Here is a 14,080-nt window from a genome sequence, read left to right on the forward strand (position 1 = left end):
ACTTGACCAGGACTCAAACCAAGAACCTTAACTGCAGGCAACTCACTCTCTAAGAAAACTGGCTGTGAAAGACAATGTTCCTTGTTCATGTGCCAGTATAGCATACAATATTTATCTGACAGGAAATTTCTGTAGATGCTGTTTAGGTCAGTTTACTTCTAGTGTTGTTGTTGTTGTTGTTGTTATGGTCTTCTGTCCAAACACTGGTTTGATGCAGCTCTCCACACAACTCTTTACAGTGAAAACCTCTTCATCTCCAAATAACTACTGCAACCCACATCCATTTGAACCTGCTCACTATACTTATCTCACTTTGCAGTTTTTATCCTCTCATACTTCCCTCTAATACTAAATTGATGATTCCTTGATGTCCCAGAATGTGTACTATCAACCAATCCCTTCTTTTAATGAAGTTATGCTACAAATTTCTTTTCTCTCTAATTCTGTTGAGTTCCTTCTCTTTAATTACATGATCAATGCTTCTGTTGTACCACATTTAAAAAGCTTATATGCTCTTCTTGCCTGAACTGCTTATTGCCCACACTTGACTTACATACAAGGCTACATGACAGACAGATACCTTCAGAAAAGACTTGCTAACTGTAAAGTTATATTGTGTGTTAACAAATTTCTCTTCTTCAAAAACTCTTGCCAGCCTCCATTTTGTATACTTTCTATTTTGGCCATCATCAGTAATTTTATGGCCCAAATAGCAAGACTTATCAACTACTTTTAGTACCTCATTTCCTAATCTAATTCCCTCAGCATCACTTGATGTAATCTGACTACATTTATTTACCATTTAGTTAATGTTCATCTTATATCCTCATTTCAAGACCCTGTCCAATCCATTCATCTGTACTTCCATGTCCTTTGCTGTCTCTGCCAGAATTGTGATGTCATCAGCAAACCTCAAAGTTTTTATTTCTTCTCCCTGAACTTCAATACTGTCTCCAAATTTCTCCTTGCTTTCCTTCACAGCTTACTCAGTGTAGAGACTGTATAATCTTGAGTATAGACTACAACCCTGTCTCACTCCCTTCTCAACCAATACTTCCCTTTTATGCCCTTCAAGTCTTATGAGTATAACTGTCGTCTGGATTCTGTACAAGTTGTAGACAACATTTTGTCCCCTGTATTTTACCCAACCAAACTTCAGAAACTTAAGAGTGTTTTCTGTTCAACATTCTCAGAAGCTTCTACAAATGCTATAAACCTAGATTTGCCTTTCCTTAACCTATATTCTGTGATAAGTCATAGGATCGGTATTATTTTGCACATTCCAACATTTCTCTGGAACCCAACTGATCTCCAGTGTCAACTTCTACCAGTTTTTCCATTCCTCTGTAAGTAATTCATATAATTTTTTTGAAACCAAGGCTTATTAAACTAATAGTTTGGCAATATTCACAAAATCTGCACCTACTTACTTTGTTACTGGATTTATTATGTTCTGCTTGAAGTCTGAGGGTACTTCTCCTATTTTATATATCTTGCACACCAGATGGAACAATTTAGTCATTGCTGGCTCTCCAAAGGAAATCATCAGTTCTGAGGGAACATCATCTAATCCGGGGGCCTTGCCTTGGCTTAGGTCTTCAGCGCTCAGTTAAATTTTTCTCGCAGTATCGTAGCTCCTATCTCAACTTCAACTACTTCCACTTCCCTTTCTGCATCATCAACTTCAAGTTCATTTCCCTTGTACAGTAGCTCCTCTACATATTCGGTCCACTTTTCAGCTTTCCTTTCTTTGCTTAATACTGGTATTGCATCTGAGGCCTTGGTATTCATACATTTGCTTCTCTTTTCTCCAAAGGCACTAGCCAATTGTGCATAGCCATTTTGCACTTCTTGTCAATCTCATTTTTTAGACATTTGTATTCCATTTCACGTGCTTGATTGGCTGAATTTTTATATTTTCTCCTTTCATTACGGAAATTCAATATCTCCTGTGATATCCAAGGATTTCTACTAGGTCTTGGCTTCTTACCTATTTGATCCTGTACTGCCTTCACTGTTTCATCTCTCAAAGCTACCCATTCATCATCTACAGTATTCCTTCCCCTGTTTCAGGCTGTCTGCTTCTAGTGTAGTATCTCTAAATGTTACCCTAGAAATTGTGTCATAATAGAGAAAGAACTAGAAGTTCATAATGTTATACGCACCATTACAAAGCTATGGCATTGTGTTGAAACAACTTTCTGATACATTTTCATGATATTTGTCAAGAACTACATATGATAAAAGATGGTGAGAAGTTTTGATGTCCTCCTTACCTGTATCCTTGAATTCATGCGTAAATGCTCTCCCTGATATGTGTCACATTAGGTAGCAGCTGTCTCTGATAATATGTTTGTGGTTGGGAAAAGAAATCCTAAGGGAAAGTGACATACATGAGCAATATGATACACACTATGTAAATGAAGAAATAGAAAAATTTGTAAACAGGAGTCCATGCCAAATAGTGCCTTGTTTGTTTATTGACAGTTATAATATGAAACTGCTCACTTGAATATCATTATTAATTAATTTTGTGGCCTGTGTTGCTAAATTAGGAAAAATGCAACTCACCATATGGCAGAGATGCTGAGTTGCAGATAGGCACATTCCATCTTGCGTTTTCCGTTGCTTAAATTAGTAAAAATTGATACTGAGTATGTTCATTACATTATTCATGTGAGAATAAGGCTTTTGTCTGTATCTGTTATATCCTTCACCAAGGTGTGATACTGGTAGTGGTTGAGTCCACACATTAGAATGACAATTTTTTGTTTATTGACAATGAACTAAACTCAGTACAGCTTAGAGGATAAAAGTCCATACTTGAATACAACTTAAAAGTCCATTTCGATTATGTGTAGCAGGTGCCCACTATGATGGAGCCCACAAACATTGGTAGTGGTGGTGAGCTAGGATGTGCCAAGGCACTGTACCATGCGGCTGTGAGCTCATGGGCCATTTAGGCACATGTCTAGTGTCGAGAGCGACTGACTGTTGTCCAGCGGCCGATGATCCCGGCAACTGCGTGACAACCACCACCAGATTTTGCAAGCCATGTTGCCAAAGAAACGTAAGCTGAAGACCTCCAAGAAGGACACGAAGAAGCTTGCAATCTTGCCATTCTGTGGCTCAATAACAGGAAAGATTAGCCGGCTTCTAAAGAAGCATAAAAGTAATACGGTTTTCAGGGCATCTGCTAAAATTCTAAAATCCAACAGCTAATGAGGCCTGTGAAAGACGATGTTCGACTTGGAGCAGCAAGATTATATAAAATACCATGTGGATCTGGACAGTTCTATATCGGACAGACTGTATGTACTATTGAACAGCGCCGCGTGGAGCACGAGAGATGTTTCCGCCCACACCATCCTGAGTAATCAGAGGTAGCGGAACATGCTTTAAAAAACAGACACCATATTGCATTTGCTGAGACATCTGTTATTACATGGACTACTTGTTTTTGGCACTGTGTTATAAAAGCAGCAATAGAGTTAAAAATTTCTGACAATACTCTCAATAAAGATGGTGGCCTGCAGCTAAACAGAGCTTGGAACCCGGCCACTAGAAAGTTGAAGCAGGCACAGCGAGTGCGCAATGAATACTGTGGTATCTGCCATCATTCCACCACCGGCCGACAGAGGCGGACATATGCGGACCGGGCTTATACACTCATGCTCATAAATGAAGGATAATTGCAGAACGTGGTGCACACAATGTGGTACTACACACACACTACACACACACGACACAGATATGTAAGTCCACGGTATTGGCGATAAGTTGAGAAAACTGTCCTGAAACACATGTGCTACAAAGCACTACTGTTTCCTGCACATGTACCCCAACATAAATATGGGATATGATCACCATGCACATGTACACAGGCCACACAACAGGTTGGTATACTCTGGGTCAGGTGGTCGAGCAGCTGCTGGGGAATAGCCTCCCATTCTTGCACCAGTGCCTATCGGAGCTCCTGAAGTGTCGTAGGGGTTTGAAGACATGCAACACTATGTCGATCGAGAGCATCCCAGACATGTTCGATGGGGTTTAGGTCTTGAGAACAGGCAGGCCACTCCATTCGCCTGATATCTTCTGTTTCAAGGCACTCCCCCACGATGGCAGGTCGGTGGGGCCGTGTGTTATCATGTTTCAGAAGGAAGGTGGGACCCACTGCACCCCTGAAAAGGCAGACATACTGGTGCAAAATAATGTCCCAATACACCTGACCTGTTACAGTTCCTCTGTCAAAGACATGCAGGGGTGTACATGCATCAATGATAACCCCACCATACACCATCAAACCACAACCTCCATACAGGACCCTTTCAAGGATGTTAAGGGGTTGGTATCTGGTTCCTGGTTCATGCCAGATGAAAACCCGGCAAGAATCACTGTTCAGACTATACCTAGACTCGTCCATGAACCTAACCTGGGGCCACTGCTCCAATGACCATGTACTGTGTTCTTGACACAAGGTTTTACGCACTCTCCTGTGACCAGGGGTCAGCGGAATGCACCTTGCAGGTCTCCTGGTGAATAAACCATGTCTGTTCAGCCATCTGTTGACTGTATGTCTGGAGACAACTGTTCCAGTGGCTGCAGTAAGGTCCCGAGCAAGGCTACCTGCAGTACTTGATGGTCGTCTGCGGTCACTGATGGTGAGATATCGGTCTTCTTGTGGTGTTGTACACTGTAGACGTCCCATACTGTAGCGCCTGGACATGTTTCCTGTCTGCTGGAATTGTTGCCATAATCTTGAGATCACACTTTGGGCCACACAAAGGGCCTGTGCTATGACCTGCTGTGTTTGACCAGCCTCCAGTCGCCCTAGTATTCTAGCCTTCATAACGTCATCAATATGTGTTCTTTGAGACATTTTCAACACACAGTCACCATTAGCACATCTGAAAATATCTGCACGCTTACTTGCTGCACCGTACTCTGACATGCACCCACACACCTCTGCGTATGTGGCCTGCTGCCAGCGCAACTGTGCGACAACCGCAGGTCAGATGCACTGCATGGTCATACCCTGAGGTGATTTAAGCCCACAAATCACCCACCAGAGCATGGTTTCACCATGTATCAGCATTATCCTTAATTTATGAGAATGAGTGTAGATTTGCCGACTGTCTGCGTAGTCCATTTCAAGATAACCACTAGAGGACCAGTGTCACTAGATGGAAGCGAGTCTCCACTCGGCACCTGGCACCACCACACGCCGAATTCCCGGACTACCAGGACGCTATATAGGCCACTGCAACAGCATCGTACAGCCAGTCCTACGCCTGTCTTTGCTCGTACACTGTGTGATCAAAAGTATCTGGACACTGCTGGAAACCTGAGAAAATTTTATCGTGCCACTATCTGATTGGTAGCGACAGCCACAGTCATTGTCGCCTGACTTGAGGTGGCTGATGATTGATCTGGAGCACATAACATAACTGGCTGTCGATGGGTTGAGCAGTGACCTAAGTACCCGTCAGCGAAGGAATACAGGCTTGACTTCACAGGGACACACAATTTCAGAAACACAAATAGGTGCTGGCAACTGCAGTGCTGTTTATTTTGACCCAAACGCCTTGTATTGGTGCAACTTGTGCTCCCAGACATTGTGGCAGCTCCAGGAGGATTGATGGTTAATTACGTAGCAAATTTTCTGTTGATAAACAACTGCTTAAGGGAAAGCAGGGGCCATGCCCGGTCCAGAAATCGCATCCATGAGTGCTCCCAGTGCCCATTAAAGAGATGGTGCAGTCATCTCAGAGCAGCACAGCAACTGTGGGAGGAGCCACCGAGCAGCCACCAGAGCAAACAGGAATGAAACAACAGGACAATCAGTCATTGTGCAAACATGTGTCTGAGAAGTGACCACAGCTCGCCTGAGTACTGTATGCATAAAAAGACTCAAAAGCAAGTTGTGTGAATATACAGAACTGAATCCGTGATGAGCACAAAAAAATTATCCTCATGAGGAGAAGCACGTTATGTCCATGTATGGGAATGGAAGCTGGCTCCCATAGGCAGCGATGGGGAAAGCCTGGCCGAGACAGGACTGGCAGTGGAGTTTCCAAGAAGTCACAACCCAAGGCCTGGAAGAACATGAGGGATTGGCAGCACTAGCAGGGATGGCTGGGCCAGCTGCAGGATTGCCACAGAAGAAGTGATGGCTGGGAACAGCATTGGAGAGCTGGCCATGACAGGATCGGCAGTGACCACAGAAGCTGTCATATGGATAGCTACAGTGGCACCAGCGGGAATAGTTGCACTGAGCACCTGCATGGCCTGCATGGCAGTCAGGAAAGGTGTCACGAGGCTGACTGCAGTAGGCTCAGTGACAACAAGGCTGCAGGCCATGACAGGGCAGGCAAGAGATTGGGCACTGGCAACGACTGGGCTGTTGATAACCCAGGGTGTATACGACCCGGGACAACCGGGAAATCCAGGAATTTTTTCATCCAGGATAAAACCAGGAAAAATCTGGGAATTTTTCGGAATTCCGGTAATTTTTCGGAATTCCGGGAATTTTTCATTGTTTTAGCTTTCAGGTAAATTTTTGTAATTTTGACTGTAGAATTGATACTCTAGCAAAGAATGCTATTGTATCCTGCTACTGGAGAATGATACTGCAGCAATAAAATATAAACGAGAGGGAAAAAACAAAACTTTAGTGGCAAAGGAAATGTGCAATTTACAACAACAAAAAACCGTGACGCACAAGCGTCTGCAAATAGCTAAAATATGTCAAAGGCCGTAGGGCGCAGACTGTAATTCTTCGTAACAATAAACTGCTTGCTATGAGCATGACGTCACAACTTTTCACATTAGGTTCGTTTGACCAATTGCCAGCTGTCTGTTGCGCATGCGCATTTGACTCGCGTACAAACAGTCCCGCTACTTGAAGTTTGGCTGTTAACTATTTCGGTAGTAGCAGCAAGCAGCCAGATGAAAACGAGAAAATTTTTCTCGCGCGCCCTAGCTGCCAGATTCACGCTTGCACAGGTAGGGGGTTAACCTCCACGTGACCCCTGCTTACGTTAAGTGATTTCGCTGCTTCTCTTCGTGTACAGCTCCCAGGTCAAATGAAAACAAGACGGATTTCTGTGGCCGGGAGCTATCAAATGAATTAAAATACGTTCACATAATTACGGAGGGCAAAAATAAAATCAGAAAACTGAAATTAATAATGTATTTCCAAGTTAGTAGCAGTCAAGCATTAATCACCTTGCAGAACAGTGAAGTTATTTTTGCAAGTTTTCTAAAGAAATTTTGCTTTATTAACCTTTCCGCCGAGGCAATCATTTTATTTGAAACGACGTGTTTCATTCTACAGTATTGACTAGTTCCAACTGTTCGCTGAATTTCAAGTGCACGTTATCATCTTCTGCCATATATGGCATTATGCCATAATAAAGAACCAAAAATGAGATCGTAGAGTACTGGTAATCCAAGAAAATTTACATCCCAAAAACCACACTGAAAAGCTAGATGTCAGATGGGACCTGCTTCATTGTGAATCTGGAAAAAGCCAATTTGCACTTCTAGCTGAATTATGCATTTTAGTATGGTTTACGAAATTCCGATGCTCTTTGGAGTATCCTCTGATGCCCTGTTTCTTATATGCTGTAATGTAAGCTCTCTTAGTGCTTCATACACACAAACATATGGGCTTCCTACACCACTGCAGTTGCACACGCACAATAATGACTGTTTTCTGGCGCTCTCTGGCAACTGGTAAATCGAACCTATTTCTAACAGTCTCTAGATAGTATTGCGAACGGTGGTTAGAAAAGCGTTACTTTCAAAGTAAATTTCTTTTTACTTAAGATGAATTATGTTACGTGTGAGAAAGTGGGATGGATATCTAAATCACAGAGGGTTCGAAACTGAACAGTTTGAGGACCAGCCACTTAACAAAAATTTCGAGCCGAGACATTTATGTCATAATTTTAAATTTACTGGCACATTTGTGTGGTGTGTCTTAAAGTATAACACACGCAAAAAATGATCAATATTGCATGTGAAAGCTTAGCTTCTGTTGTAGCGTGTTAATCTTAGAGACTAATATTATATGCGAAAGCTTAGCTTTTCTTGTAGATATACGGTACTGTGTACATTAATGTAAACCGTTAACTTTTCCTCTTGCGTGTTCGCGCTATGTAACCAGTGATCTTGCTATTGGCTGACAATAACACATGTCCTATGCTCTGTATAGCTGCTGTCATCGGCTGACGAGATCTCGTGGGTTGAGATATGACTCGCTTACAAAAAGGACATCGCAACCTCGGTTTCAACGCTCCGGAAACTAACGCGCTGTGTTTGGTGCAATTCGAATGTATACTTCCGTAATACGAAAATATGCAGCGTATATGTTGCTGCAAATCAAAGGTCTTTCCATAACTTCTCTCCTTTCTTTAATTAAAAGTCTCTCCAAAAGTTCTTTGCCCCGTCTTTTCTTCTTTTTCCGGGAAGTTCTACGCGATTGTATAAAGCGTTAACCATTCAAAGGATTGATAAGTTTTACAGTTCCGAGGAAAAATCTACGGAAAACCTACTGTCACTTAGCACAGAAAAAGTGTATTTTCGCCTGGGAAAAAGCATATTTTTTAAACGGGATATCCGGGAGAAATCCGGGATTTTTTTTTCCTTGTCCCCATATACACCCTGTAACCGAGGGCCAGCTGTAATGACTGGACCCCAGTGGTCGCCATGACCAGACCAGGGTGACTGGACCGAAGCTAAAGGGCCAATTACAAGAAGCTGGTGTCTGATGGTGTGTTGTGCAAATGCTAACCTGATACCAGAGGACTTCTATCAGAGAACTCTGTGAACTTGCAATGTAGTGCTGCATGGCTTGACAACATTGTAAACAAACGTGACAGAATGTGAGCCAGCTTGCCACACACAAGATCCTAGATGTCCTGTCCAGATACTGGTTCTGATTACGCCCACTGGAACACTGAGAGAGAGAGAGACTGTAGAACTTGAGTGAGCAGGGAGATGGTCGAGAATTGCCTGATCCTTGAATGGAAAGGCTTTGGACAATTATTGCTCTGGTGGCTGAACAGGCATGGTACGCAGAAAGGTGACAAATACACCAAGGAACTACTGAGAACTATGCAGACCAACATCAGCAAGAGAATGCACATTGGACAACACATATATAGACCACCCGAATTATGCTAAAGAGAGAACATTGCCAAGAACTTGCATCTACCAAGAAACATGAACACCAGGTGCAGAACAAAAGCCTTCTGAAAGGGAGACGAGCATACAAATGAACCCAGATATGGAACCCAAGAAAGAAACATTACATTTCCAGTACACAGGTGGATACACTCGCACAATAGTCAGATTTGAATACAGGCTGTCACAACAAAATAACATGAATATGCTGTCCCATCCAGACTAACTAGCTCTCAAGTGAAAATGCCATTTGCATGAAAAACATGCAAACAGTTGACAAAAAAACCTGCTCCAGCGAAAATGAATGAAGGCACATGAGGAAACACTGAGACACACATGAAGAAGCTGCCTTGTACGTGTCCTGTCTGATCACCACCACCCTGAGAAAGAGGGCTGGCCATAGCTGCATCATCTGGGCAGATAGCGACGTGGTATGGCAGCATTGAGCTTGGCATGGAGAAGTGTGCTAGTCAGGTGCCAGATGAGACCAGAAGCTGGCATTGCAGCCAGTGAACCTTGAGCTGGCTTTGAAGTACGCAAATAATGAGCAGGCACTGTAGCAGTACACCATTATCGTCTTCGCCACTGTTGTGTATTGCAGACAATGGAACAGCACTGTAACACAGTATATTGCAGACAAGGAAACAGCACTGTAACATGAAAACATTATCCTTGTCACAACTGTAGTATATGGGGACAATGGAAGGGCAGTGAGACATGAAACCTTTATCCTCAGCGCCATTGTAGTACATGAGGAAGAGGGAAGAGCACTGTAACACAAAACCATTAACTTTAATTGTCACTGTTGTATTCTTGGCCTACTGGTGTGACTGGTAGTGATCGAATTCACACATTGCAATGTCAACCCTTGTTTATTAACTGTGAACTAAGCTAAGTACGCCTTAGAGAACTAAAGGCCACAGCTGAGTATACCTTAAAAGTCCATCTCAGTTATGTGTAGTGGGTGTGTATTGTGGCAGAGTCCACCATCATCGATATTGGTGATGAGCCAGGAGATGCCAAGGATAATCAGCAGCACAGTACTATATGGCTGTGTGCTTGTGGGCCGTCAAACTGCAGGTCTGGTCTTTGGGAGTGACTGACAGATGTTCAGTGCTAATGGTTGAGATGAAGGCATGAGAAAGCACTGTTTGATGGGCAGCAGCAGTAGCAGGCATTGTGGTTCAAAGCATAGACTCAAGGCTGTTGATACTCATTCTGGAGCCCAGAGTTGAACTGACTGTAGAGGGGTTGAGCAGCAAGTGCTGTTTACCATGACTTGCGCACCATGTATTGGCACAACTTGTGCCCCAGATGTTATGGGGACCGCAGGAGGCTTAGCAGTAAACAGCTCCATGAACATTCTGTTGATAAACAACCTCATAAGGTAAAACAGGCTGTGCCTCTCCCACAAAGCACATCTGTGAAGCCGGTGGCTGAATATGCAGGGGTCCAGCACTACATATACTACAATTTCATTACTGGCAAGACAGCAAAACAAATGTGGCAAATGGAGGTCACTTTATGGACAGTTTCGAAATTCTATTTTCTCATTGTCGTGCTGATGGGAAAAAGATTCTTGTTTGTATTAATGTCTGCTTTTGATATTGTGAGCCTGGCTTCAAGACTGACACATTGTTGCATTCTCCTGAGAAACATACACTAACATTCTTATGGGATTTAGTTAGTATAAAGAGAAAAATGAAGTAAAATATACCATTTGTTACTATCAACTGAGAATTCTACTGACAGGAGCTCTCCTGTCACACAGCAGCTTTTTTTCTTTTTTTACTGATTATTATTATTATTATTATTAAATGATTGAAATTAAATCCTAAGTAATTCTTCTTACAGTACAACCCTTGCTACTATTGACTGTTTATGTTTTTAAGATACATAGATGGTGTTAGGAGGATTTGCAGTAATAATGAAGGGAGAGAGATACTTTTTTTTTTTTTTTTTCAAATACAAACAAAGTGTGACTATAAAGAAGTTTTCCAAGTGATAGCAAAATTTAATTGTGGAAGGCAGTAATTACGTGGGGAAATAGTACAATCTCAGTATAGCACAATTTGTTGGGTACTTATAAGTTGCCTTTCTAAACACCCATTAATTTTAAGTACAGAAAAAGGGGTGGAGGTCAGCACAGCAGCCCTAGAATGCCTTGTAAAAGGTGCATGATTTTGGAAGAGGGAGCTTTCGAAAAATTATTCTTGTCAGTTTCCTGTTCTTGCAGTTTCATTTTTCGGCTTGAGCTTCTCAAATTACATCTCTCTTGTATTTCTGGCAAATTGGTGAAAGATAAGAGATGCTTTTTGTTTGTATCTTCTTGTGTAGAACTCATATGGAGCACTTAGGATTTCCATGGAGAGACTTTGTAGATGAAATGATAAAATATAGTGTATATAGGTAGTTCCCTGCAACCATATTTCCTTTTGTTTCAATTTGAAAAACAGAACTTCTGCTGTGATTTTGACAATGTCATAAAAATAATTTTTTCTTGAAAAATCTTAAGCTACATAAATGTGTGTTGTAATGAAGAAATGGGTGGCATAGGTTACTTGTGGCTAGCAGCTTTCCATTCTCAATAATTTATTATATACTGATTCAGTTTTTCCTGTAATATGTAAAGTATTCTTTGTGTTCTAGATTCTGTGGAAGATGGGCTGTGTTAAGATGTACACCATTCATAAATCATGGCCGGCTACATTATTTTCATCACCATCAAATATAACTATATGTGAGTCCATTGATGGTAGCTGTTATTTATTCTTAATACCATTCACATAATTTTTATTTCAAGTATTGGTGTGATATCACCTTCCTGGGAACAAGTTTTCTTTGTTTAAATAACCTCAAAAATGCAGTTTGTACCTATCTGTAATTTACATACAATTACTTACAGTGCCTGCTGATGGAAGCGAAAGTAGTGCTGATATCGTAGTTGATCCACAACCAGATGCTGTTACAAGATTGGGACAGTTCATTGGAAAGAAGACATATTCAAAGGACTTCTTAAGTTGTTAGCACTAACTCATTATGACTGTCCTCAAATTTATTTATCTTTTTTTCAAAGTATATGTTATTTTTTCTACTTTTGGTGACATATGTAATGCATATTTATACTGTGTACAGTAGGATTTATAATCCAATTCATTGTAGGCTAATTTAAATGCAACTCTGTGTAAATAAATAAAGACCATTACATTATCATACTTCAGTCTTAACTCTGGCTATACCACAGGGAAATTATTGAATGAAGATAACTAACTGAAAATGGTCAAATGTAGCGATATAAATATTATTTTTTGAAGTTGGCATGTTTTATGTTTGTTCTGTTGAAATATTCCATATTGTGAATTTGATCTATGGAACAATGTGCTAATTAACTATTGATGATCAACTTAAAAATTAGATGTAACCCACCTTTTTCCATGTGCATCGGATGACTAACTTATACACTTGTTTTGCAATATAGTAAGTATTACACACAATATTAGACAGAACTGGAGGAAAAAAAGAAAGCAAAATGAGCAAGGGAAGCAAAGAGGATTTCTGGAAGATTGAAGGGGTATTAGAAATAAAAAAGTGCCTCAGTAGATTTGAAAGGGGGTGTGATGTTCCTATGGCAAAGTAAATTCTGATTGGGAACTAAGACTTCCTGTTATTCAGTTTTGCTCACCTTATTATTTCAGCACACTCTCCAATCTCTACTGATCAAATTTTGTTTGTTGAAGTGCTACAATTATTGCTGGAAGTTGACAGTACAAAATCCAACATCCAGCTTTAAAAATAAATACAATGCTTCTGTTAAACAGCATTTCATATACTTTATTCCAGTTTACAATAACCATTCAAAACAAAAATACTTCATCATTAAAAACATCACAATTATATTGATAAGATTCATAGTCGGACTTAAACTAGTTGTCACTTAACAGCTCCCACCACCAATACATCATTGGAAGCCTGGCACTGCCGACTCCGAACTGCTTTGCCACTTCCGCTATGCTGCGCTGCCTAAAGCACTGTGCCAGCCAGTCCTCAGCTGACCATTGTATTGAGAGATTTGGGTGACATTTAGTTTCGCATACCTTGCAATATATGATGAAAGGAGTCAAAATATGAGTGGACTGAGAGGCTGCAGAAACAGCTATAGTTCCTTTGAAAAAGTGGTAGAGTGAACTACAGCTGCTCTACAAACCAGCGAATGATCACTGATAAACTGCAAGGAGAAATTCATGAAAGAAGAATCAGATGAGTTATCTAAATTGAAGACACATGGGAAGAAGAGGTGCCTCAAGAAGAGTGTTACAGATCTCGATTCTTTTCAGGAAGATGCAATTCATCGTTATATATGTGGATCTCACTCAAGGGAGGAGTATCCGATACTCAAAAAGCTACATCCTACCCATGTAGCAGCAGAGGACCTGTTTCACTTTAGTAAATCATCCTCATTACTACTCGTGAAAAAGTTATGATTCTACTATAAATCCATTTCTGGGTTCAAGTTATTTATGGAATGTCAAGATATTCCAGCCTGGCAATGCTGCTTTCTTAGAGAGTTAGTAGGGACAAATTTTGACAGTATTGTTTGACTTGAAACAGGTGAATGTGGAACAGAGTTTACAAAAAGACTGGACAGACAATACCAGCAGCTTTAGTACGGCAGCTTTGATCAGCAGCGGTAAAAGAATAATTGTAGCACATGCCAGAAATTCAAAAGGTTTCATTTCCAGTAATCTGCTGTTATTCATTTCAAAAAAACGTCTGCTGCCATGAAGATATGAACCACAATACTTTTGTGAAGTGGTTTGTAGACATTGTGATTCAATACATAATAAAAAAAAAACTCTATAACTGTCGTGGATAATGCTCCATATCATTTAGC

The 14,080-nt window shown here is 41.0% G+C and overlaps 1 protein-coding gene across 2 annotated transcripts in view; it reads left to right on the forward strand.

Annotated features, from left to right (window-relative positions):
• The window catches only part of LOC126236994 (general transcription factor 3C polypeptide 1), a 351,606-nt gene extending 339,202 nt beyond the window's left edge, over nt 1–12,404 (forward strand). For both annotated transcript variants that reach the window (XM_049946720.1, XM_049946718.1), the window contains exons 31-32: nt 11,839–11,929; nt 12,095–12,404. In XM_049946720.1, the coding sequence (XP_049802677.1) occupies nt 11,839–11,929; nt 12,095–12,216 (213 nt within the window). In that variant the 3' untranslated portion in view covers nt 12,217–12,404. The remainder of the gene's footprint in view (nt 1–11,838; nt 11,930–12,094) is intronic.
• Nucleotides 12,405–14,080: the final 1,676 nt, after the last annotated feature.

Source organism: Schistocerca nitens, chromosome 2, assembly GCF_023898315.1.
Source record: "Schistocerca nitens isolate TAMUIC-IGC-003100 chromosome 2, iqSchNite1.1, whole genome shotgun sequence".
NCBI lineage: Eukaryota > Metazoa > Arthropoda > Insecta > Orthoptera > Acrididae > Schistocerca > Schistocerca nitens.